The 22,512-nt window shown below is 37.0% G+C and overlaps 1 protein-coding gene across 1 annotated transcript in view; it reads left to right on the top strand.

The window, feature by feature from the left end:
* dock11 (dedicator of cytokinesis 11) overlaps window positions 1-22,512 on the top strand; it is a 99,961-nt gene that overhangs the window by 28,397 nt on the left and 49,052 nt on the right. Inside the window, exons 9-31 of the mRNA XM_052141723.1 lie at window positions 461-540; window positions 1,682-1,765; window positions 1,875-2,015; window positions 3,011-3,247; window positions 6,146-6,268; window positions 6,695-6,777; window positions 6,999-7,121; window positions 10,707-10,783; window positions 10,935-11,122; window positions 11,602-11,667; window positions 11,776-11,868; window positions 12,637-12,760; window positions 12,861-12,982; window positions 13,110-13,193; window positions 14,063-14,152; window positions 15,012-15,133; window positions 15,399-15,468; window positions 15,838-15,963; window positions 16,688-16,759; window positions 17,992-18,138; window positions 19,459-19,542; window positions 20,933-21,044; window positions 22,474-22,512. Of these exons, the coding sequence (XP_051997683.1) occupies window positions 461-540; window positions 1,682-1,765; window positions 1,875-2,015; window positions 3,011-3,247; window positions 6,146-6,268; window positions 6,695-6,777; window positions 6,999-7,121; window positions 10,707-10,783; window positions 10,935-11,122; window positions 11,602-11,667; window positions 11,776-11,868; window positions 12,637-12,760; window positions 12,861-12,982; window positions 13,110-13,193; window positions 14,063-14,152; window positions 15,012-15,133; window positions 15,399-15,468; window positions 15,838-15,963; window positions 16,688-16,759; window positions 17,992-18,138; window positions 19,459-19,542; window positions 20,933-21,044; window positions 22,474-22,512 (2,487 nt within the window). The remainder of the gene's footprint in view (window positions 1-460; window positions 541-1,681; window positions 1,766-1,874; window positions 2,016-3,010; window positions 3,248-6,145; window positions 6,269-6,694; window positions 6,778-6,998; window positions 7,122-10,706; window positions 10,784-10,934; window positions 11,123-11,601; window positions 11,668-11,775; window positions 11,869-12,636; window positions 12,761-12,860; window positions 12,983-13,109; window positions 13,194-14,062; window positions 14,153-15,011; window positions 15,134-15,398; window positions 15,469-15,837; window positions 15,964-16,687; window positions 16,760-17,991; window positions 18,139-19,458; window positions 19,543-20,932; window positions 21,045-22,473) is intronic.

The raw sequence follows: 22,512 nt of genomic DNA, 5'->3' as shown, positions 1-22,512 counted from the left end.
TAAAGGGCTCAGTTAGTGTATAAGTCAGCAAATTACTTGGGCTGACTGTTTCAACAAACCAGGTTGCAGTGGCTGACGTGTTCTTGATTATGTTCAAATTAAACCCATACTCACCCACAAAGTAATATGGTTAGTGATGAGTGCTAAGGCAAGCATGGCTATTAATATTGTTCATACTTAGGGATTCAAAAGAAACCCCTAACCCTAAGTATTAAACTTTGGTCCATAACTTGTCTCATTCTGCATCATTTGAGCAACAGACATGAAGTACACCTGAAATCGAGGTGTTCTATTTCTAAGAGATTGGAATTGCCAATGCTCTAAATCATGGTGACGACTCTTGCACAGGCATGCTTCACTCACATTTTCTTCAGTAAATTAAAAAATGCAGTCTGTGTTTGGTTCTACTATTATTTGTAATTCATCAAGCTTTTGATAAACACATAAATCCTCCACACAGATGACGACAGCAGCAGCCAGGGGAAGCCAGAAAACATTTCTGAGAGCTTTGGACGGAGTCTTCATCCAGAGCTAATGAAGGTACTTGACACAAAACATTTGTCTAATCTGCTTGCTGGAGTGGTTTGAACCTTGTGATCCATCACTTATACAGAACAAATTGAGTCCCTTGTGAGGCTGTTGCTCTTGCTCTAACTTATGAGCACTTACTGTAGGCTGTGTTTTGAATGGAATATTAGTGTAGTGCCTTCTCTGTAATGTATACTGTATACTGCCCACTACTTCTATAATACTAGTATGTGAAACAGAATGCAATAGACAACGATACACATTTCAAACCATAGTATGCTACGTTGTTGTCACATGATATCATCACATTGCATAAATAAATACATAAATATCATTGTTGTGCATTTTTCTCTAATTTTGTGTAAAAATGCCTTAACCTTTGGCAGTTCAATCAAAAAAGTTGTAAAAAAAGAGATATCAAAATTGTGGATGATTTTGCCTCTGGTTCTTTCATACCACTGGAAATGGAAGGTCAATTTAGGCGCATTGCATGGGGATAGATTAGACTATACCCCACAGTGGCCTTATCTGTAAATGGCACTTTCTGGAAAATGTAATACTGTACTCACTACGTACTGCAGAAATAGTAGTAATAAAATGATATAATGCAGAGTAATAAGATATTATTCTATTTCGAACATAGCCTTACTTATTTAAAGGTGCTGTAAGTGATTTCAGTTGTTCTACTAACGCAAGACTGAGATGTTGGATTAGCCACGCCCTCTCTTTCCAAATCCCTGAACTGAAGATATCAAAATTAGCTTTATTGAGAGCAGAAACTGTGGTGAAAAACAACAGCTGCAAAATAGCACCCTCAACTGACAACTGTTGTGAACAACATGGCATAAAAATGGCATTATGCCTCAGTAATTCGCTGCAACTACAGTACTATGAAAACGCACAAAATGATTAACAGGCAGAAAGCATCATTGTTTGTGGACTGCGGACACATTTTTGTTAGCTGTTTACAGAGTCTAGAGCTATCACTGAGACCGGTGAGATATCTCAGGACACTTAATTCATTAATATCTTTCAGGGAGTAGGAATATTTTTTGCATTCCTTGCCATAAAAAAAATCAATTACAGCCTCTCTAAGGAAATTACTGTACATCATTTAACATAATAAACAACGTGTTTGTTCTCTCATATCCAGTATGCTAGAGAGACAGATCAGCTGAATAAAATGAGCAGGAATGAGGGTCGGCTGAAGATATTCACCCTTGATCCTGAGACTCAGGTTAGTCCATTAAGTCCAATGTAAAGCTATTATAGACAGACAGGATTTTCTTTGCTTGTCTAAAGTGAAGATGAAAATTATTAAAGGACATCTCCTTTTTCCTCTTCAGAGATTAGATTTCTCAGGCATTGAGCCTGACGTGAAGCCATTTGAGGAGCGCTTTGGACGAAGAATCATGGTCAGTTGTCACGATTTGACCTTCAGCTTGCAAGGATGTGTAAGTGAGAAGAATGATGGAGCACTAACCAATGTGAGTGACCTCTGATCTCGAATTTGTGAATTTTTTAAAGTGTCAATCTTTTGTTGTAGCAGTGAATGATGGCAAATATGAATGATAAAATTCAACCTGCATGAGGATTTTTTGCAAATGAAATATTATTGTCGGTATTAACAAATACAATTAGTCTCGCAGTCATTTCCAAAAGCAAAGACATATCATCTTTTTGACAGAAATGAGCGCCATGAAATTGGCCCATAAACTGAGTATTTTTACACTCTGCATGCACTCAAAAAAGGAAAACTTCTAATTGTACAAACTTAAATTCATTTTGTCACATCTACATAGATAAAAATTTAAAGTTATTATTTTATTTATATTGAGGTGACTTAATTTACGCAACTTTTTACGACCAGTGTAACGACCAGTGAGCTTGTTGAGTATTAAATCAAGCTTACCAATTAGACATGCGGGGTGCTTAAAAACCAACACACAAACCACAATGATTTTGACACTCATCAATCATGTTTTTGGAAGAAGATGCACTCACATGACACAAAACCCACAGGGATAACAAAAACAAAGCATCAGCAGTGCAACTACTTAAGACGTTCACAGTTTTTTACTCATGCCGCAGTGCATGCTGGGAACCTGATATCACATTTACGTCTTATTATGGCCAACGGAAATTATTTAAGTTGTCCCAATGCAAATGGATTAGGTGAACTTCCATTGAAATTGCACACAATGAAATTAAGTTGGCACAAAATTCAAGAATTGTTACATTAGCTCATTTTAAGTAACTAGATTCAACAAGGAGCAAAAATTCAGTGTCTTGGGCATCTTAGTTGGCTAGGCATTCATAAACATCTCTACACCACAAACTGTCTAATCATTGACAGCATAAAACACAGTCCAGATTAGAGACATTGCTGGCAATCTGGCAACCTTGATTTAAACATATTTGATGTAAAGTAAGACGCAATGATTCATCATCCTCATCTATTCCAATCTCTGTCTCTCATCAGGTCGAGCCATTCTTCATTAGCCTGGCTTTGTTTGATCTGACCAAAGGCTGCAAGATCTCTGCAGACTTCCACGTAGACCTGAACCCATCTTGTGCAAGGGAAATGCTTCTAGAAGGTTCTCCTCAGACACCGACAGAACCAGAAACAAGAGACTGCAATGAAACTCTCAGGGTCAGTGGACACAGCCTGCCGGTTCTCCAGAGGGTTGCCGCGTCTCTCTTACACTTCCCCACTCAGGTAAGAGCCTTTCAAAGAGGCCTTTCAAAGTATGACTGAGTCCGCTTTCTGGAGATGACGTCCCACTGCTAGCACTGTTCATCGCTACTGAGGAGAATGCTTATTCTCTGCTTCTGATAGGGAAGTCAATATGTTTTCAAAATTTGGCACATCCTTGCAGTTTGCTGGGCTGCAGGTGGCTGAAAATAGTTGTCATTATTTTCCCTCATCATTTCAGTTCTGCTTATTGTTGTAGTCTTTCAATTGGACTTGCATACCACATTAGCAATACGTTTTGTATATACAACAGATGATCACATTTGCGAAAAATTAAACCTTTTAAAAAATTCAAATAAAATTCACCTTTTTATAGTAGGTTTAGAGAATTTACAGTTATAAGCCATGGATAGTAGTACTTGTATATCTGGATCTGATCAGGGATAGTTCTCCCATAAAGGAAAGGATTATGTCATATGCTCACGCTCATGTTGTTCCAAACCCATATTTTTCCTCTGTGGAACACAAAAGGAGATATTTACATTAAAGTCCAGGCAGCTCTTTTCCATTTAACAAAAGAGATTGGCGACCCCAACTCTATCAATGTATGATTTGGGCATTGTATTCAAAGTCTTTTAAAGCAATACTGAAGTTTTGTATGAGGAATAGTCTGAAAATTTAGACTGAAGTCGTCATTCACTGAAAATCATGATACAAGCTGGATATTTTTTTTCAATGGACTATGCCATCAACTTTATGGTTGTGTACATTTGTTTGATCTTGCTTTGCTGTAGGTTGGTTGTGGCCAGAGCAGCAGTCTCACCCATTAACAGCACTGTTTCACAGCATCAATGCTGCACAATAAATCATAGCGACCGCCATGACGGCCTGAAACCTCTGCTGGCAGACTGGGCAATGTAACATAGCTTCCTGGAACTGACACAGAGCAGGGCCCAGTCCAACACAGGGCAGGAGAGCTTGCACAGAGAATGGATGTCTGAACTGTCAGGATATGTTATTATTAGAAGAAAAAGAGAGCAAGAGAGAGAAGGAGAGGTACAGGTAGAAAGACAGATACTGAAGAGTATGACAAATGACAGAGATGCCAAAACAGATATGATTTGATCAAGAATTATAAATCAACAAGTGTGTTCTCATGTGTTCTTATGTTCTCGTGGACAACATCATCATCCACCGTTGAAGTTCAACTCCAATACTTAAGAACAAAGGAAAAGTGAATGAATATAATTTCCTGGATGTGTTATTGATCAGGCCGAATATCGAGGATGCATCGGATGATGACTTGTGGGCAAGCACCCATTTGAAGTCCCAGAAGTCATAGCGATGCTGCGGTGGCAGATAAAGGATATTTATTGTGTTTTCCCTCAAGAGTTTCCCGCTGTAAGCTTGCGAAAGTCTGACTGTTTGTGAGAGTCGTCATACTCCGTCAACATTTGTTGTTTGGTTGGGCATCATTTTAATAAATTAATAAACCCAAAGAGAAAAAAGGGTGTTAACAGACTTTATTCTTTCAACATCTCACTAGTCCTGATAAACCTCACTGGTGCGATGATAATAATACTGTCACTGGTGTGTGATAATGCCAGTAGTTATCATACTGGTTAGTGTAGACATTAAGCAATTTAACAACAGGAAGATTGCAGCACATCTCAAAGCTCGCAATGGATGCTTTCTGCATTCTGCGTCCTCCTGTCCTTCTGAGTTTGCTCTTCCAAGGTACCTTGGCAAGACTGGTCTTCATAAGAACACAAGTCTGTTCTCTGCATTTTTAGCATAGAAAAACATCCTATGACTCAACTAAGTCCCCATGTTGGTTCATAGTATTTGACATTAAGGCAGAATGGAAGAGTGCATTAGAGTATATTTATATAAGAGTACAAAATGCCTTAATACTTCACTTAGACAGGCCTAAAAGTTAAGGATCTAAGTGTACATTGATAAGTTGGACCCTCAGCTTTACATTTGTCATTCAGAGTCAAATTCTATAATAGTTAAGGCATTGCCTGCATCTGTATTCTGCTTTTAAAGGAATAGTTCACCCAAAAATGAAAATTCTCATCATTTACTCACCCTCATGCCATCCCAGATGTTTATGACTCTCTGTCCTCCGCTAAACATGAATGAAGATTTTTAGAAGAATATTTCAGCTCTGTAGGTCCATATAATTCAGGTCAACAGGGTCCAAAATTTTGAAGCACAAAAAGCATATTAAGCATAAAAGTAATCCATATGACTGCAGTGGTTAAATACATATCTTCAGAAGAGATATGATAAGTGCTGGTGAGAAACAGATCAATATTTAAGTCAGGGATGAGAATTGTTAGGAAAAAAGGACTGTAGATGATGAGCTATGTTCGGACATACTACTTGTACCATTTTTGCAGTATGTATACTCTGTCTTCAATATGCAGTTTTTATCTTTTGCATACTGTATGTACAAAGTATTGTCAAAATGTGTCATATACAGCATTCTTCTTGACCTTTCATTTCTAGTGTGATTATATACAGCGATTTTGTTTATTTTTTTTATTGGATTTGGATTTCACATGCTATTTCTATCCAGTTATCATCTGACATCACTCGCTGAATTAAACATTTAAAAGTGTAGCATATTATTGGGTGCAAACTAGTAATGTTTATATTACCAGCCCATATTAACCACTTGGTTGCCACTTCCCCATTTTATTTAGCATATATGCATACGTTACTGTAGTAGTTAATGTCTGTGAACAACAATTAATTAAACAGAATGTCTGCAACCGTCAAGACACTTATCATGATAATCTTTGAATAACTATCACTGTTACATATTTTGTAATTGTTATATATACATTATTCTTTCACTGTGTACCAGTGCTTAGAAATGCATAGAGCCACAGCATGTACTTTTGTTTTGTCCAGGGGATCTTCTCAGTTACAAACCCTCACACCAACATCTTCCTGGTGGCTCGGGTGGAGAAGGTTTTACAGAACGGCATCACCCACTGCGCTGAACCCTACATTAAGACATCTGATATCAGCAAGGTCAGTGTTTGCCTCTGGAGCTGAATATGAGTGGTGTAAATGGCACTTAGACATGACATATGTCTACGAGATTAGAGCCTTTTCCCTAACATCAACTGGCTATTTAGAACACGTTTTAACAATATATAATTTTAGATAATGATTCAATAATAATTAATAATTGTAAATAATATAATATTGCAAATAAAAATTTTTACTCTATATTGGACTCTTTTATAAAGATGTGTGGTATTTATACACTTTTCAGAAAGTTATATTGGTATATTAAAAAAGGCTTTTCATTCTGTTAACTACTATCACTATATCACTATATTATCAGATGTATTGCCCTAAACTGCATTCCTAACTATGAGTGAATATGGATTGAATTGCTTCCACGATATTCTGTAGAATATTGCCATGCTTTTTTATAAATCTGTTTCTCAGACAGTACAGAAAGTTCTGAAGACAGCCAAACAGACCTGCCAGCGGCTGGGCCAATACCGGATGCCCTTCGCCTGGACTGCCAAGTAAGCTTCAGGAACTCACCCATACAAGTTTAGTGCACTAAACAAACGGAGTCATATGGTCTATGTTTTAAGTTGTATCTGAACTACCTGCCATTTCAAACGGGAATGTAAAGGTATACTCAGTCAACACACTATGGAAAATGTTTAAGGCAGCCTGTAAATGTTTAGTTAAAAGTTAAAGCTGTGAACCTGAGGCTGCTATGTTTGTTCTGTGGCTTCAGACAGGTTTTTAAAGATTCTCAAGGCAGTTTAGACATGGATGGGAAGTTCTCTCCACTCTACCGTCAGGATAGTAGCAAGATATCCACAGAAGACCTCATCAAACTACTGACAGATCTCAAGAAGTGAGTGAAAATTTATATACCTGATCATGACACTTGAGACTTAGTGCTCTTAGGGTGAAACTAATGAAACCTGTGCAGAACATATTATTTAATATTGTTAGAATTTTATTTATAGATAATTGTACATATAAAATACTTGTACAATACTTCCCATACATATACATATATATATATATATATATATATATATATATATATATACACACACACACACACACACACACACACACACACACATGTTGTGTTTCCGTGTTTTATGGGGACTTTCCATAGACATAATGGTTTTTATACTGTACAAACTTTATATTCTATGCCCTAAACCTAACCCTACCCCTAAACCTAACCCTCACAGAAAACTTTCTGCATTTTTACATTTTCAAAAACATAATTTAGTATGATTTATTAGCTGTTTTCCTCATGGGGACCGACAAAATGTCCCCACAAGGTCAAAAATTTCAGGTTTTACTATCCTTATGGGGACATTTGGTCCCCACAAGGTGATAAATACACGCACACACATACACACACACACACACACACACACACACACACACACACACACACACACACACACACACACACACACACACACACACATGTTGTGTTTCCATGTTTTATGGGGACTTTCCATAGACATAATGGTTTTTATACTGTACAAACTTTATATTCTATCCCCTAAACCTAACCCTACCCCTAAACCTAACCCTCACAGAAAACTTTCTGCATTTTTAAATTTTCAAAAAACATAATTTAGTATGATTTATAAGCTGTTTTCCTCATGGGGACCGACAAAATGTCCCCACAAGGTCAAAAATTTTGGGTTTTACTATCCTTATGGGGACATTTGGTCCCCACAAAGTGATAAATACACGCCACACACACACACACACACACACACACACACACACACACACACACACACACACACACACATATATATATACACATATATACATACACATATATACACATATATACATACATACACACACACATATATATATATATATATATATATACACAGTATATGTATATACAGTGCATCTGGAAAGTATTCACAGCGCTTCACTTTTTCCACATTTTGTTATGTTACAGCCTTATTCCAAAATGGATTAAATTCATTATTTTCCACAAAACTCTACAAACAATACCCCATAATGGCAACATGAAAGAAGTTTGTTTGAAATCTTCACAAATGTATTAAAAATAAAAAAAATCACATGTGCATAAGTATTCACAGATCAATACTTTGTTGAAACACCTTTGGCACCAATTACAGCCTGAAGTCTTTTTGAGTATGATGCTACAAGCTTGGCACACCTATTTTTGGGCATTTTCTCCCATTCTTCTTTGCAGGAACTCTCAAGCTCCATCAGGTTGGATGGGGCGCGTCGGTGCACAGCCATTTTCAGATCTCTCCAGAGATGTTCAATCGGGTTCAAGTCTGGGCTCTGGCTGGGCCACTCAAGGACATTCACAGAGTTGTCCCATAGCCACTTCTTTGTTATCTTGGTTGTGTGCTTAGGGTCATTGTCCTGTTGGAAGATGAACCTTCGCCCCAGTCTGAGGTCCAGAGCACTCTGGAGCAGGTTTTCATCAAGGATGTCTCTGTACATTGCTGCATTCATCTTTCCCTCGATCCTGACTAGTCTCCCAGTTCCTGCTGCTGAAAAACATCCCCACAGCACGATGCTTCCACCAACATGCTTCACTGTAGGGATTGTATTGGCCAGGTGACGAGTGGTGCCTGGTTTCCTCCAGACATGACACTTGCCATTCAGGCCAAAAAGTTAAATCTTTGTTTCGTCAGACCAGAGAATTTTGTTTCTCATGGTCCGAGAGTCCTTCAGGAGCCTTTTAGCAAACTCTAGGCGGGCTGTCATGTATGGGGAGTGGCTTCTGTCTAGCCACCCTACCATACAGGCCTGATTGGTGGAGTGCTGCAGAGATGGTTGTTCTACTGGAAGGTTCTCCTCTCTCCACAGAGAAACACTGGAGCTCAGGTTCTTGGTCACCTCCCTGACTAAGGCCCTTCTCTCCCGATCGCTCAGTTTGGCCAGCTCTAGGAAGAGTCCTGGTGGTTCCAAACTTCTTCAATTTACTGATGATGGAGTCCACTGTGCTCATTGGGACCAGATCCTTCCCCAAATCTGTGCCTCCCCCACATCTTAAGGATGATCAGTGGAAACAGGATGCACCTGAACTCAATTTTGAGTGTCATGGCAAAGGCTGTAAATACTTATGTACATGTGATTTTTTTTTTTATTTTTAATAAATTTGCAAAAATGTCAAACAAACTTCTTTCACGTTGTCATTATGGGGTATTGTTTGGTATTGAGTTTTGAGGAAAATAATGAATTGAATACATTTTGGAATAAGGCTGTAACATAACAAAATGTGGAAAAAGTGAAGCGTTGTGAATACTTTCCGGATGCACTGCACATCTGCACTGCTCTTACACTTTAGTTTATGGCACTAACACAAGCGGAGTGATACACACACAGTGAAGCGTTGGAATACTGATGCTGACCTTCAGTGCTCATGGAATGTCTCTCGTCTGATCAGATTCGAGGACAGGAAATAACTGCTGTGTGTGTGTGTGTGTGTGTATGTATATATATATATATATATGTAAGGAATAATTGATGATGGACTGTTGAATTATTGAAAAATAATGAACATCCGAGGTGGTAATGCGGTCATGACACACACCGAAATGACGTTGCACCTCAGTTGTGCATTATTTTTCAATAATTAAACGGGGTAGGGGTAACTCAGTGCTTTCCACTATAGCTATGTGTGGCTGATCAGGGCAAAATACGTTGAAACATAAAAAGTTTCACATATTAAAAGTTATTTCGGATAATAGAAACTGTTTTACCTTTACCTTTACTTGAATACAAAATCATGCATCTCTCCTTGCGAATGAATGTCTCGGTCACTTTGCTGTAAAAGTCGCCCGCTTGTTGTAGTTTAGCACTGCTTACCTTGCTTATATGGACTGCACGTCCTTGCCCTATGACATACTATTTTCGGTGAGATTCTAAAGTGTGAATCTTCTAGACACTGTACTATTCCATAATGCCATGGGAGCTGATAAGACATCACATTTAAAATGCTTAAAAAAAAAAGAACAACAGAGAACCGCAAGTCAGATGGCTCATTTAAACTTTAAATGCTTTATACCATTAATGTTGTTGAACTGTTGTTGGTTAAATGGTGCTCGTTTAACAGAACCAATATTTTACAAATAGTAACAAAAATGTTTGTTACTACGTTATATATTGTGGTCACTGGTCAATACCCATGTTCCCAAATGAAGTATGTCTGGAATGCATTCATACAACTCAACTACATACCTAAAGAACATACTTTTTACTGATGCAGCATTTTGTATGTTTTGATTTTGGGGTGAAATATGACCTGGACATGTTTTCATGAGATTCATCCATAAGTACTTGTATTTTTAATCACTTTGCTGCCTCGTACGCATTTATAAGTGTTTTTTTTTATTTTTGTAGTAAAAAATATCACATTTGTACTACTGTTAAATATAATATTTTGAAAAAACATATTTCTTCTTAGACCAGAGAAGAACAAGCTGCAGATAATCCCTGGACAAATTAATATCACTGTCGAGTGTGTACCTCCAGACTTGTCAAGTAAGTTTGGTAGTCTGTTTGATATTTGATAACATCTCTCATGAATCAAATTCATTCACTTGTGTGCAAAGTGTGTAGCATGTCTTAACTCTGATGATCATGATGTTTTATTAGCATTTGATGCATAAATGTTCTATTTGTATCTTCACAGACTCTGTCACATCATCTTATGTTCCGGTGAAGCCGTTTGAGGAGCAAACTTGTGAGAGGGTGTCTGTGGAAGTGGAGGAGTTTGTCCCAGAAGAGGCCAAATACAACTACCCATTCACCATCTACAAGAACCAGCTCTACGTCTGTCCCCAGCAGCTTAAATACGACAATCAGAAGACCTTTGCCAAGGCAATGACATTCCTCACACTTCACAAAGCACAATCTGTAATTAGTAGAACTGGGAAACTGTGGGTGGTGTACAAACACAACAAGCTCCAGAGAGCAATAACAATGTCGGCCTATGTATTTTCAAACATGAGGCTTTGATCAAAGACCACAGGATTCTATTCATAATCAATTTACCAAAGATCTTCTGTCTAATTACACCATCTTCAGGGTTTATTGCTTCCTCCTCCACTGCTGGAGAACTCGCATTTATATTTATAGATTTATATATATATATATATATATATATTTCTTCACTCACTCATATAAGAAACCTTTAAGTGTGGCATTAACCATGGTAATGCCATGTTTTTTGGGATGTAGCATGGAAGTAGTACCTTATTCTTTGCAGTAAATTCCATGGTAACCAAGTATGGTGATCATTCAGTACCATGGTATTGAGAAATATGGTCTGATATTGATGTGCTTGTGTGTCCCTCCAGGCCCGAAACATTGCAGTGTGTGTTCAGTTCAAGGATTCTGATGAGGAGGGGTCGGGGCCATTAAACGTGAGTGTGTTCATGATGTGTGCCACCAACATTATTTCACCAGTGCTTTAATATAAAATATTTATTGCAGTGTTTGTAATTATTTGATTAACCCCTTTCTGCATTTAGTGCATCTACGGCAAGCCAGGGGAGCCACTTTTCATCACCAGCACTTTTGCTGCAGTTCTGCATCACAATCATTGTCCAGAGTTTTATAATGAGGTAGGATCATGTATTATTACTGAAGCCACAACATCTTCTTAGCTTCATTTATTTATTTATTTAGCCCAGCTACATAGTAACACAATCTTCCACTTAAAAGACCCAATAACATGGTTTGAGAAGCAAAGTTTTCTTACCTGTTTTGATGTATTTCATGTTAAAACAAGAAGCCCCCTAATATAATGGCAGGGGAAACGCTGAACTAAAAAAAAATTGTTTTCGAAGTGTGAAACAATAGGTAGGCATACATTCAGCTGTAATGTAGCTAAAAGTCAGAATAAGTGTCTGAACATATTAAGTTTAGCCTTATAATCAGTTTTAGAATTTACCTGGGAAGTGACTAGTTGACTTCAGACTGCCGGTGTTGACCACATTAGTCTATATTACTAACAACATTAGCTAGTCGACTAATCTGTTCAACTCCTATTTGTCAGACACTTTTATCCAAAGTGACTTACAGTAAAGTGCTTTCAAGGTATTATGTTTTTACCAGCATGCACATTCCCTGGAAATCAAACCCATGACATCGGTTTGTTCGCGCCATACTCTGCTACTTGAGCTTTGCTTGTATTTAGAGTTCAACTTAATCTGTCGTTTTCATTCTAAAAGTAATAAATTGAAAATTAAACAAGATGTTCACACATTTGTTTATGAAAATCATGCTTAACACTTTGAATGGCTAAATGGGATTTAAACAAAATTTATGAAACTGATTAGAACAGAAGATCTGAGATGATGTTTATTAATGAAATTCTTCCCTTTTAATAGATTAAAATTGAGCTTCCTGTTCATGTCCATGAGAAGCACCACATTCTCTTTACCTTTTACCACATAAGCTGTGAGCTCAGCAACAAAACCACAACCAAGAAGAGAGAGGGAGTAGAAACACTGGGTAAGTGTGTGTGTGAGGATGACTGTATGTATACTGTATGTTAAACACATACATACTGTATGTGTTTAAAGAACACATCATTGACTCTTACTCTCTACAGTGGGTTATTCCTGGGCTCCTTTACTGAAGGATGGCAGAATACAGTCTTCAGAACTACAACTTCCTGTGTCGGCTAATCTACCTGCTGGGTATATGTATGACAAAAGCCAAGACTTTAAGAAGGTAAAGACTTCATGATTGATTGGTTTAGGTGAGAGCTTTTTTTAATGATTGACTGATTGATTCTTTTCTTTCTTTCTTTCTTTCTTTCTTTCTTTCTTTCTTTCTTTCTTTCTTTCTTTATTTGCAGTCTTCTCCAGACATCAAATGGGTGGAGAATGCCAAACTGTTATTCAAAGTGCGAACATATGTAGCATCAACAATTTACACTCAGGTATGTTATCTGGTTTAGGACTTCTTAAATTTTGCACTTGACAAACTGTAACGAGTTTCTTACATTTTAAATCTTCTATATCAGGGCTATTCAACTTCATCGACAAATGAGCCTGATGGAAAAAATCCACATGGCACGCTGGCCAAGCCATGATATTTTGTTATCGAAAAGATTCTATCTATAGATATTGTGTTATAGCAGGCCTATCATATTTGATAAATAAAACATCTGTGTTTTATAGCTTTTATTATTAAATTTTTTTATCATGAGAAATATTTCCACCTAGGAGGAAATTCTGGAGGTAAAAATGCAGGTAACTTGAGACAAAAAATAAATAAATTAACAAATAAATTAAAATCATATAAAAAGTGCTTTCAAAAGTCTGAGTAAATCAGAGTGATACTAAAAACTTTTGACTTTTCAAATTTCTTGACCAAATTAATGAATAGATCTTTCTGTTTCTCCGAACTCACACTTGTCAGTCGTCCATGTCTTTACGTCTTTAATCTTCCCCTTCTGTCAAAATGACGGATGATGATTATTTAAAGCGCAACCTCTAAAAGTGTCTAAAAACCCTGCGCTCAAGCATGAGACATGGCGAAACGTCTGTTTAGCATAAGTATGCATAGGAAAACAATTGAACAGACAAAAAACGTGTTCGATGTAAACAGCCCCTAAGACCCCTGACAACCTCAAGTGGGCCACTGAAAATTTCAAATGGGCTGGATTTGGCTCACGGGCTGCCAGTTGAATAGGGCTGCTCTATATTGTCATGTTTGTTGATGAGCTGTTTTAACGAGAAAATTATAAATAATATTAAATGATCAAACATAGTGCTGCAATACATCTTATAACTCCCATCTCTCCAGGATTTGCACCTTCACAATTTCTTCCAGCATTGCCAGCTGATGAGGTCAACATCACAGGGCAATCATGCTGATCTCATCAAGTACCTAAAGGTGAAAAATCTACAGTGTATTTTGACACTTAAAGGGATAGTTCACCCAAAAATACAGATTCTCTCATTTACTCACCCTCATGCCTTCCAAGATGTGTGTGATTACTTTCTTCTGGAGAACATTTTAAGAAGAATATCTCAGCTCTCACGGTTTATACAATGCAAATGAATGGTGACCATGCCTTTCAAGCTCCAAAAATCACATAAAGGCACCATTAAAGTAATCCACACACTCTAATTGTTTAATGTATGTCTTCTGAAGCGACGTGGTCACTTTGGATGAGAAACAGATCAATATTTAAAATCTTTTTACTGTAAATCTCCACTTTCACTTTCAGAATGTGAAAGAGGAGATTTATAGTAATAAAATGACTAAAATAATGATCTGTTTCTAACCCACACCTATAATATTGCTTCTGATGACATATATTTAACAACTGGAGACATACGGATTACTTTTATGCTGCCTTTATGTGATTTTTGAAGCTTGGAAGGTCTAGTCACCATTCAAATGCTTTGTATGGACCTACAGAACTGAAATGTTCTGGGGAAAGTTTTCCTTTGTGTTCTACAGGAGAAAGAAAGTCATACGCATCTGGGATGGCATGAGGGTAAGTAAATTATGAGAGAATTTTCCATTTTGGGTGAACTAGCCTTTTAATCAGAGGTGAATTCATTGAATTGCATTGCTAGTGCTGTACAATAAATGTTTAGATTTTCTGTCAGTCTTAGAACATTCCTTGACTCATACATTCATTCAGTTGATTTGCATTTGTCATGTCTATTTAGAGTTTCTCTTGGGAGAAAATATTGGAATTTACTCCCTTTCTCCTCTTTTCATTTCCTGTCTACTGTCTCAGTGCCTGCATGCAGTGGAGACTCAGGTCATCATCAAGTTCCTGCCTACGGTGCTCGTGCAGCTCTTTGAAGTGATGACTATGGCAAGCAAAGAGGGTCAAGACATTGCTGTTAACTCCACACGGTGATTTACAACCTATTTAGCTTCTCAGAAAGGCACAAGTGATAGAAAGCCACTGCATTCTTAATTTTATATACAGTAGTCTGTCTTCTGTGGTCCTTCATAGCATGCATAACTACTGCTTCTCTATAGATCGGCTCTGGAAATGCCAGCTCACTTTTTCCTCCAAAATCAGCCCTTTTAATATTTTTATTTTTTTAATTTTTATTTAGATTTGATGTGAACTCTTGCTATTGTTAACATGACCCGCATGCTTGTGTTTCCACAGTGTAATCATTCACATTGTGTCTCAGTGTCATGAAGAGGGTCTGGAGCACTACTTGCGCTCTTTTCTGAAGGTATGACACTTCAAATATTTTAATCTATTTTGAATTAACTTGGTTTTACAACAACAGCACTTCCAGAATGTCTTGTTGGACCAGTTACTGTCGGCATACAGTGCAGTTTTAACCACAGAGCAGAATGAATACTTGCAAGCAAAAGCTAACAAGCAAAAAATAGGAAAAAATAATAAATAAATAATAATTAAAAAAACTTAGGAAAAAGCTTTTAACTTAAACTACATTAATGTTACTGTCAGGGATTTTCTCTTAGTGGTTATTCCAGATATTAACTTAGTTAGATGTGTTTGAAACTATAAGGGTTTCTTATTCTGATGATTTAACCATTTCTATACATGTCTATAGAACCAATGTTTTCTTTTGCAGTATGTTTTTCACATCAACAACACGACTTCGGTAAACTCTGTGACGACACATGAAGTGTTAGCGGCAGCCGTGACCGTCATCCTCAAACAGATGGCAGACTTTAACACATGCAACAAACTCCTCAAGGTGAAAAAATGGTTCAAGTATGCTAAATAATTTTGCCTGTGTTCTAATGTCATCTGAATGATACTCTTAATTATAAAGAAAGAAGTTACAAAAAACAGTCCTTTTACATCCTGTTATCAAGGGATTTTGTAGTTTTGAGTGTTCAAAAGCATTTTTTTTGGTTTCAATAACAGATTGCATTTTCAACAGCTGAGCTAGCGTGTTTATTATTGCACCTCAGAAACAGTAAAAGATGCTTTGTTCTTTTTGCACAGCAGATGGCACTGTTTCACTTAATTTATGTCCGTTTAATTTACTGAGAACTGAGTTAAAGAGAATTTTCTTTTATGTAGTTTGAAAACCAAGTACTAATGACTGATTTAATTCGATATTTTTTATGTGTATGATATAAAAGTAAGAACAATTGTTTCAACAATGTAGTTTATTTTCACTTTGATTTGACTATGCATATGCAATGGATTGCATTGTATATAGTAGTAGTTCTTAAACGGTGGGTTGCAAATCTGTTCAGATAGGATCCCGGACAGCAGGGGAAAAAACGAAACGCAAATAATCATGCAAAGATAGAATCTTTTTTTCGGACTTTTCAAATTTAAAAGGGAGGAGACAATGCTGTCCATATCTTTTATTGTTGACATCAACGGCTGTGTGTCTAATCAAACCGTATGTTATTTTCACTAACAGTGTTAACATTTGCCTCCCCCCTCTCTGTCTTGTATCACAGTATTCCTGGTTCTTCTTTGAGACTATGGCCAAGTCAATGGCACAGTACCTCCAGGACGGCAACAGAATGAAAGTTAGTGTCATTTATTCACATATTTTAGAGTGGCACACCTAAGTAGCAATATCAAAGTAATATCACAATGTAACATCCTTTTACAGTATGTTGTTTCAAAGAAATGTAAGGCGCTTTTAATTTCTTTTATATCTACATCGTATCAGTATCACAGTATAAAAGCACAGCCTTTTGAAGCAGGATGTAGTTTTCAACTTGGAATTTGTACACATTTGTGTGTTTATCTTCCTCATTCTTCTAAAGATTTCTCAAAAGACTAAGGTGCTTGAAAAGACACGCAGACACACACACAGGGAGCATGCACTGTTGTCCTTAGGGTGTCTAAAAAAATGTACAGCTTATTGTTTTTTTTCAGCCCATTCCAAACATGTTGAGGCCTGTTTGACTTATCAGTCGATCTTATTTGCATAACTGAAAGCATGAATTTTCACAAAGGTTATGTAATGGTCTGCTATGTAAAGTTTGTTGTTGAAACACTCCTTTAGCTCATACTCAGACAACTTTTCCATAAATATGTAATTTAATTGGAAATATATATTTTTTATTATCTATTGGACACCTTTGTAGATATACTATATTACTATACACCAGGGGACTTCAATCATTTTCAGACCAAGGAGCCCTTGGTGGATAGAGAGACGGAGTCGGGACCCCTGTTACATATTGTATAAAATTGAGTGTTGTGTTTTTATGCCTATAAAAACCTGTATGGAAGGCCACCACATGTACGTACTTCATGATGTTTATAATATAAAGCCATTGAAATTAATCATTAAATGCAGCCCTGCTGAAAAGATCAGCTAAAACCAGAATAAGCTGGTTGGCTGGTTTTAGCTGGTCGTCCAGCCTGGTCATAGCTGTTCATGCTGGTTTTAGAGGGGTTTTGAACACTTTTTTTTTTTTTAACTGGTCAGGCTGTTCTTAGCTGGTCTCGTGGATAAGCTGGACTTTAACATGTTGATGGATTAAAATACATACTCCTCTCTCTCGCTATCGCTTGTATGTGAGTGATTATTGCAAATGCCAATGGTGGATTAAACAATAATTTACTCTGTTGAAGATCCTCAATGATGAATGATAAATGTGTTCGAAACCAGTTTACTAGACTGCCCCAGTCTACTGGACTACTGGGTTTTCTTTTTTGTTCAAAGGTGTTTGATTCTTCCTCCACTGAAACTATGCAGGATTCATAACATTCCTATTTGACAGTTAACATACTAAATTACCTACAGATGCCCCGAGCTCAGAGGTTTCCTGATTCATTCCACCAAGTTCTGCAGTCTCTGCTGCTGTCCATCATGCCTCACATCACTATCCGCTACGTGGAGATTCCAGAGGAGGCCCGCTGTGTTAACTTTAGCCTGGCCTGCTTTATTAAGGTAAGGCCTAAAACTTGAGTGCTTCAATATGGTCAATCTTAAAAGTGTAGAACCATTTGAGAGCTTCGTCAAGGTCTAGCCTAACACTTGAGTGCTTCATTAAGGTCAAGCCTAAAACTTGAGTGCATCATTAAGGTCAAGCCTAACACTTGAGTGCTTCATTAAGGCCAGGTCTAACACTTGAGTGCTTCATTAAGGCCAGGTCTAACACTTCAGTGCTTCATTAAGGTCAAGCCTAACACTTAAGTGCTTCATTAAAGCCAGTTCTAGCACTTGAGAGCTTCATTAAGGCCAGTTCTAGCACTTGAGAGCTTCATTAAGGCCAGTTCTAACACTTGAGTGCTTCATTAAGGTCAAGTCTAACACTTGAGTGCTTCATTAAGGTCAGGCCTAAAACTTGAGTGCTTCATTAAGGTCAGGCCTAACACTTGTGTGCTTCATTAAGGTCAAGCCTAACACTTGAGTGCTTCATTAAGGTCAAGTCTAACACTTGAGTGCTTCATTAAGGTCAGGCCTAACACTTGAGTGCTTCATTAAGGTCAGGCCTAACACTTGAGTGCTTCATTAAGGCCATTTCAAACACTTGAGTGCTTCATTAAGGTCAGGCCTAACACTTGAGTGCTTCATTAAGGTCAGGCCTAAAACTTGAGTGCTTCATTAAGGTCAGGCCTAACACTTGTGTGCTTCATTAAGGTCAAGCCTAACACTTTGAGTGCTTCATTGAGGTCAGGTCTAACACTTGAGTGCTTCATTAAGTTCAGGCCTAATACTTGAGTGCTTCATTGAGGTCAAACCTTACACTTGAGTGCATCATTATGGTTAGACTTAAAACTGTAATACCAGTTGAGGGCTTCATTTAGGTCAGGCCTAGCACTTTAGTACTTAATTAAGGTCAGGCCTGACACTTTAGTATTTGGTTGAACAAATAAATAGTACCGCCCCATCTCTCTCCATTGGTTGAGCCAATGTTGCTGTGTCAGGCAGGTCAGAATACTCTGCAAATACTGAGCAATGATTTGATAGTACCACAGCCACCATGTTTACACCTTTTGGTGAAATCAACCTACTGTACATATGGTTTATCAATGTCTCTGTATATTAAGTAGGGAAAGTATTTAAAAAAAGAAAGTCTAAAAAAAATAACAATTTCACACTTCAGCTTTAAGAGTTAAAAGTAGAACTAGTCATCTTTTTCTTAATTGTTCCTGACTAAACAAACAGAACTAGTGGCTCATGAAGTCTAATATTTTATACAGTGTACTCGCATCCAGTCTTTGTATGACATTTATGTTAATTTTCTTTGAATATCTTTTTATACAGCGCTGCATGACGTTTATGAACAGAGGATTTGCTTTCAGTCTGATTAATGACTACATGTGTGGCTTCAGTCTGAAAGATCCAAAGGTAAGCAAAAGAATTCACCTGTCCAACGAATTAGTAATTTCTCATTTCTCATTTTGTGATAAATAAATACAGTTGAAATTCAAGCAAGCTAGTTTCCAATAAGTCTGATTTAATTATCTCAAGAACAAAAGCATTTTGTCATATTATGTTGTGTTTGGGCTCGTTTGAATCGGGATAGTCTGCTGTAAGTTATAATATGTCATTGTCTATGTTATATGTATGTTTTAGTGACAACGTGACAAAAAGACACTCCTGTTTATTATATTTATTTGTGTCTGTGGGAATTTCATACACTAAAACTCACTGCAGTATGTCCTCTGAGTGAAACAAATTGATACCTTTCCAACAGTATTTAACACATAGCTATCTCATCTTTTTTATGGTATTACAAACTCTGTATATAATTGTTGTAATAACCATTTTGCAAATGATGAGAACGAAACAGTTCTTTTTTGTCAGCAAATTAAAAAGCATTATTTAAGAATCGGTAGCATCGTGTGATTCAAACTGGTCATTGTGTGAAAGTTTCTATCAGCTCGTCCACTCTGCTGTCAATTTTATACAGAGTTATCTTAACATCACGCATGTCTTGTTTTGACTAACAAATGCTATGTACCACAGCCTGCCTAGATATCTCTAGGAACACAACACATGTCCCAGCAATATACAAACAGTGCACACACATTGTTAAGACACAATGTACTGTACATATTTACATTAGTATTGAATATTTGATGAAACCTCATTTGTTCACTGGAAGTTATGATAAACCAGATGAACCTTTTTTTTTGTATTCAAATGTGATATTCCAAAATTCATTTCCAGGGAATTAAATATGCGTGTTTCAGTTTCAGAACACAATTAAGGTTCTGAGCTTTTTTATTTTATTAAAAGGAAGCATGTTACAGTTATTACTGACTTTTAAACATATTACCATATAAACTGTGTTGCCTTTGGTCATTTTTAAACATATGATGATAAATGTAATTATTGATCAAATCTATAAATTGATAGTTTGAGGTGCTTGCTACTTAAAATAGTTTAATACTGTAGATACATTTTTTTTTATGATTTACCAGCATTGAAGTATTGAATATGTTGTAGGCTATTAGACCAGGCAACCCCATTAGCAGGCAGATCAGACAATTTTTAAGAAAACATTTAAGATATTCTTAGAAATAATTTGAGAACTTTGAGAATTTTCAAGAATTGCACCTAGGAACGTTTTTTTTCTTAAGAACATTTTCGTGAATCCTGCCCCTGGTTACTCAAATGAAAGTTTAGCTTGTCAGAACTTGTGTAGATGATTACCATAAAACATGTGTATCTCTCACTCACATCTGCAATACATCTCCAACCCAGCCCTCTTACTCATTGTTTTTATTTACAGGTCCTTACAGAGATGAAGTTTGATTTCCTTATGACGGTGTGCAATCACGAACACTACATTCCTCTCAATCTGCCCATGGCGTTCGGACGAACCAAGCTGCAAAGAGTTCAAGGTAGGTCTCCGCACACTATTACTGTGGCTGCCACCATGCCCTGGCTTTCCCATACCCCCATCCATCTGTTCATACTGCCACACCTCGATCCCAGTTCTCGATCCCAGTTCTTACTTCACCACTGTAAAGGCCAATTCACACTGCCCGAACAAACTCTAATAAAAACCAACATTCTAATATTGGATGTTGGATTCAGAATGTTGAGAAGCATAATTGTCATTGTCAAACTGCCCCAACAAACACCAAATGGGCAAACACACTGACCCAACAAAATGTGTTTGTTGGGGTAGTGTGAATTGGCCTTTAGATGTGCTAGCAGCATTGGTCATCATGTCATGTAACGTAAAGCAGGGCTTGCACCTATACACAGGTTTTTAGTTTTACGCAATAGGATTCGATGTAATCTAAGCTCAATATTTTATTTTGGCATGGATAACAATCTAATTTTCACATACACATTAGATTATCGATAAAGTGTGTAATTGTTTCCTAACAGAATTGCAAAATACATTTTCAAACAGGTTTCCCAAACACTCCCATCATCTGTCATTGGTCAGAGGAACCACTACCTCACCCTAAACGCACATAACAGGTTGAGCCAGTGTTGGTATGTTGGGCTGGTCAGAATACTCGAATAGAAAGAGAGCAATGTCAGAGGAGGTCAGCCTATGAATGGCTTATTTATAATTGACTCTGCACATTACATTTCGAAAGGGGATAAGTATTTAAACAAATAAAAATGATACACTTTTTAAGATGTTTATTTAAAACAACAGATTCCTTGGCTGCCATGAGTTTATACATTTTGCCATTTCTAAATAAATCCTCTAATAACACCTTAACATGGATCACTTCTTTTGAGAAATATATTTTCTAGAATCACTGTTTAATTGAGGTAAAAAGTCCCACCCCAAAAGCAGTTCAAATGGAGTTCTAGTGTTCGTGAAATTTAGACAATATGGTCATTCATTCTCAAATTATGACACATGCATTGTGTGGAATAGCATACTACCATACTACTCTAAATACATATGCAATATATAGTATGTATACTGTGCACAGTTTGCAAATGTTCTGTATGCATAGATCACCCAGGTGACTGGGTTAAGATATTGAGCTAAGACCTGAGTTAAGATATTTTTTATACAGCTGGATTAAAAAAAAATATATATTTTAAAAAGATATAACTGGACACCAATCGCTGAATTAAACATGCAATATGATTAGATGATGTGACAAAAATCCAGCATACTACTTGTTGTACTACATAATGCATACAGTTTCACATAATATTTTTAAAATATAGTTGGCGGTTATGTAGTAGTAAGATAGTATTACATTCCAAACACAGACACACACTCTCACAGCTTCACTCCCACCACTGATAATGGCGATTATGCATGATTGCTTCCTTTATTCATTATTTCAGATTTTATTTCGTATGCGGCGGAGTGTTTTGGTGTCGTAG

This window comes from Xyrauchen texanus, chromosome 2 (genome assembly GCF_025860055.1).
Source record: "Xyrauchen texanus isolate HMW12.3.18 chromosome 2, RBS_HiC_50CHRs, whole genome shotgun sequence".
Lineage (NCBI taxonomy): Eukaryota > Metazoa > Chordata > Actinopteri > Cypriniformes > Catostomidae > Xyrauchen > Xyrauchen texanus.
The sequence above is the reverse complement of the archived record's forward strand: the minus strand, read 5'-3'. Positions and strand labels throughout refer to the sequence as shown.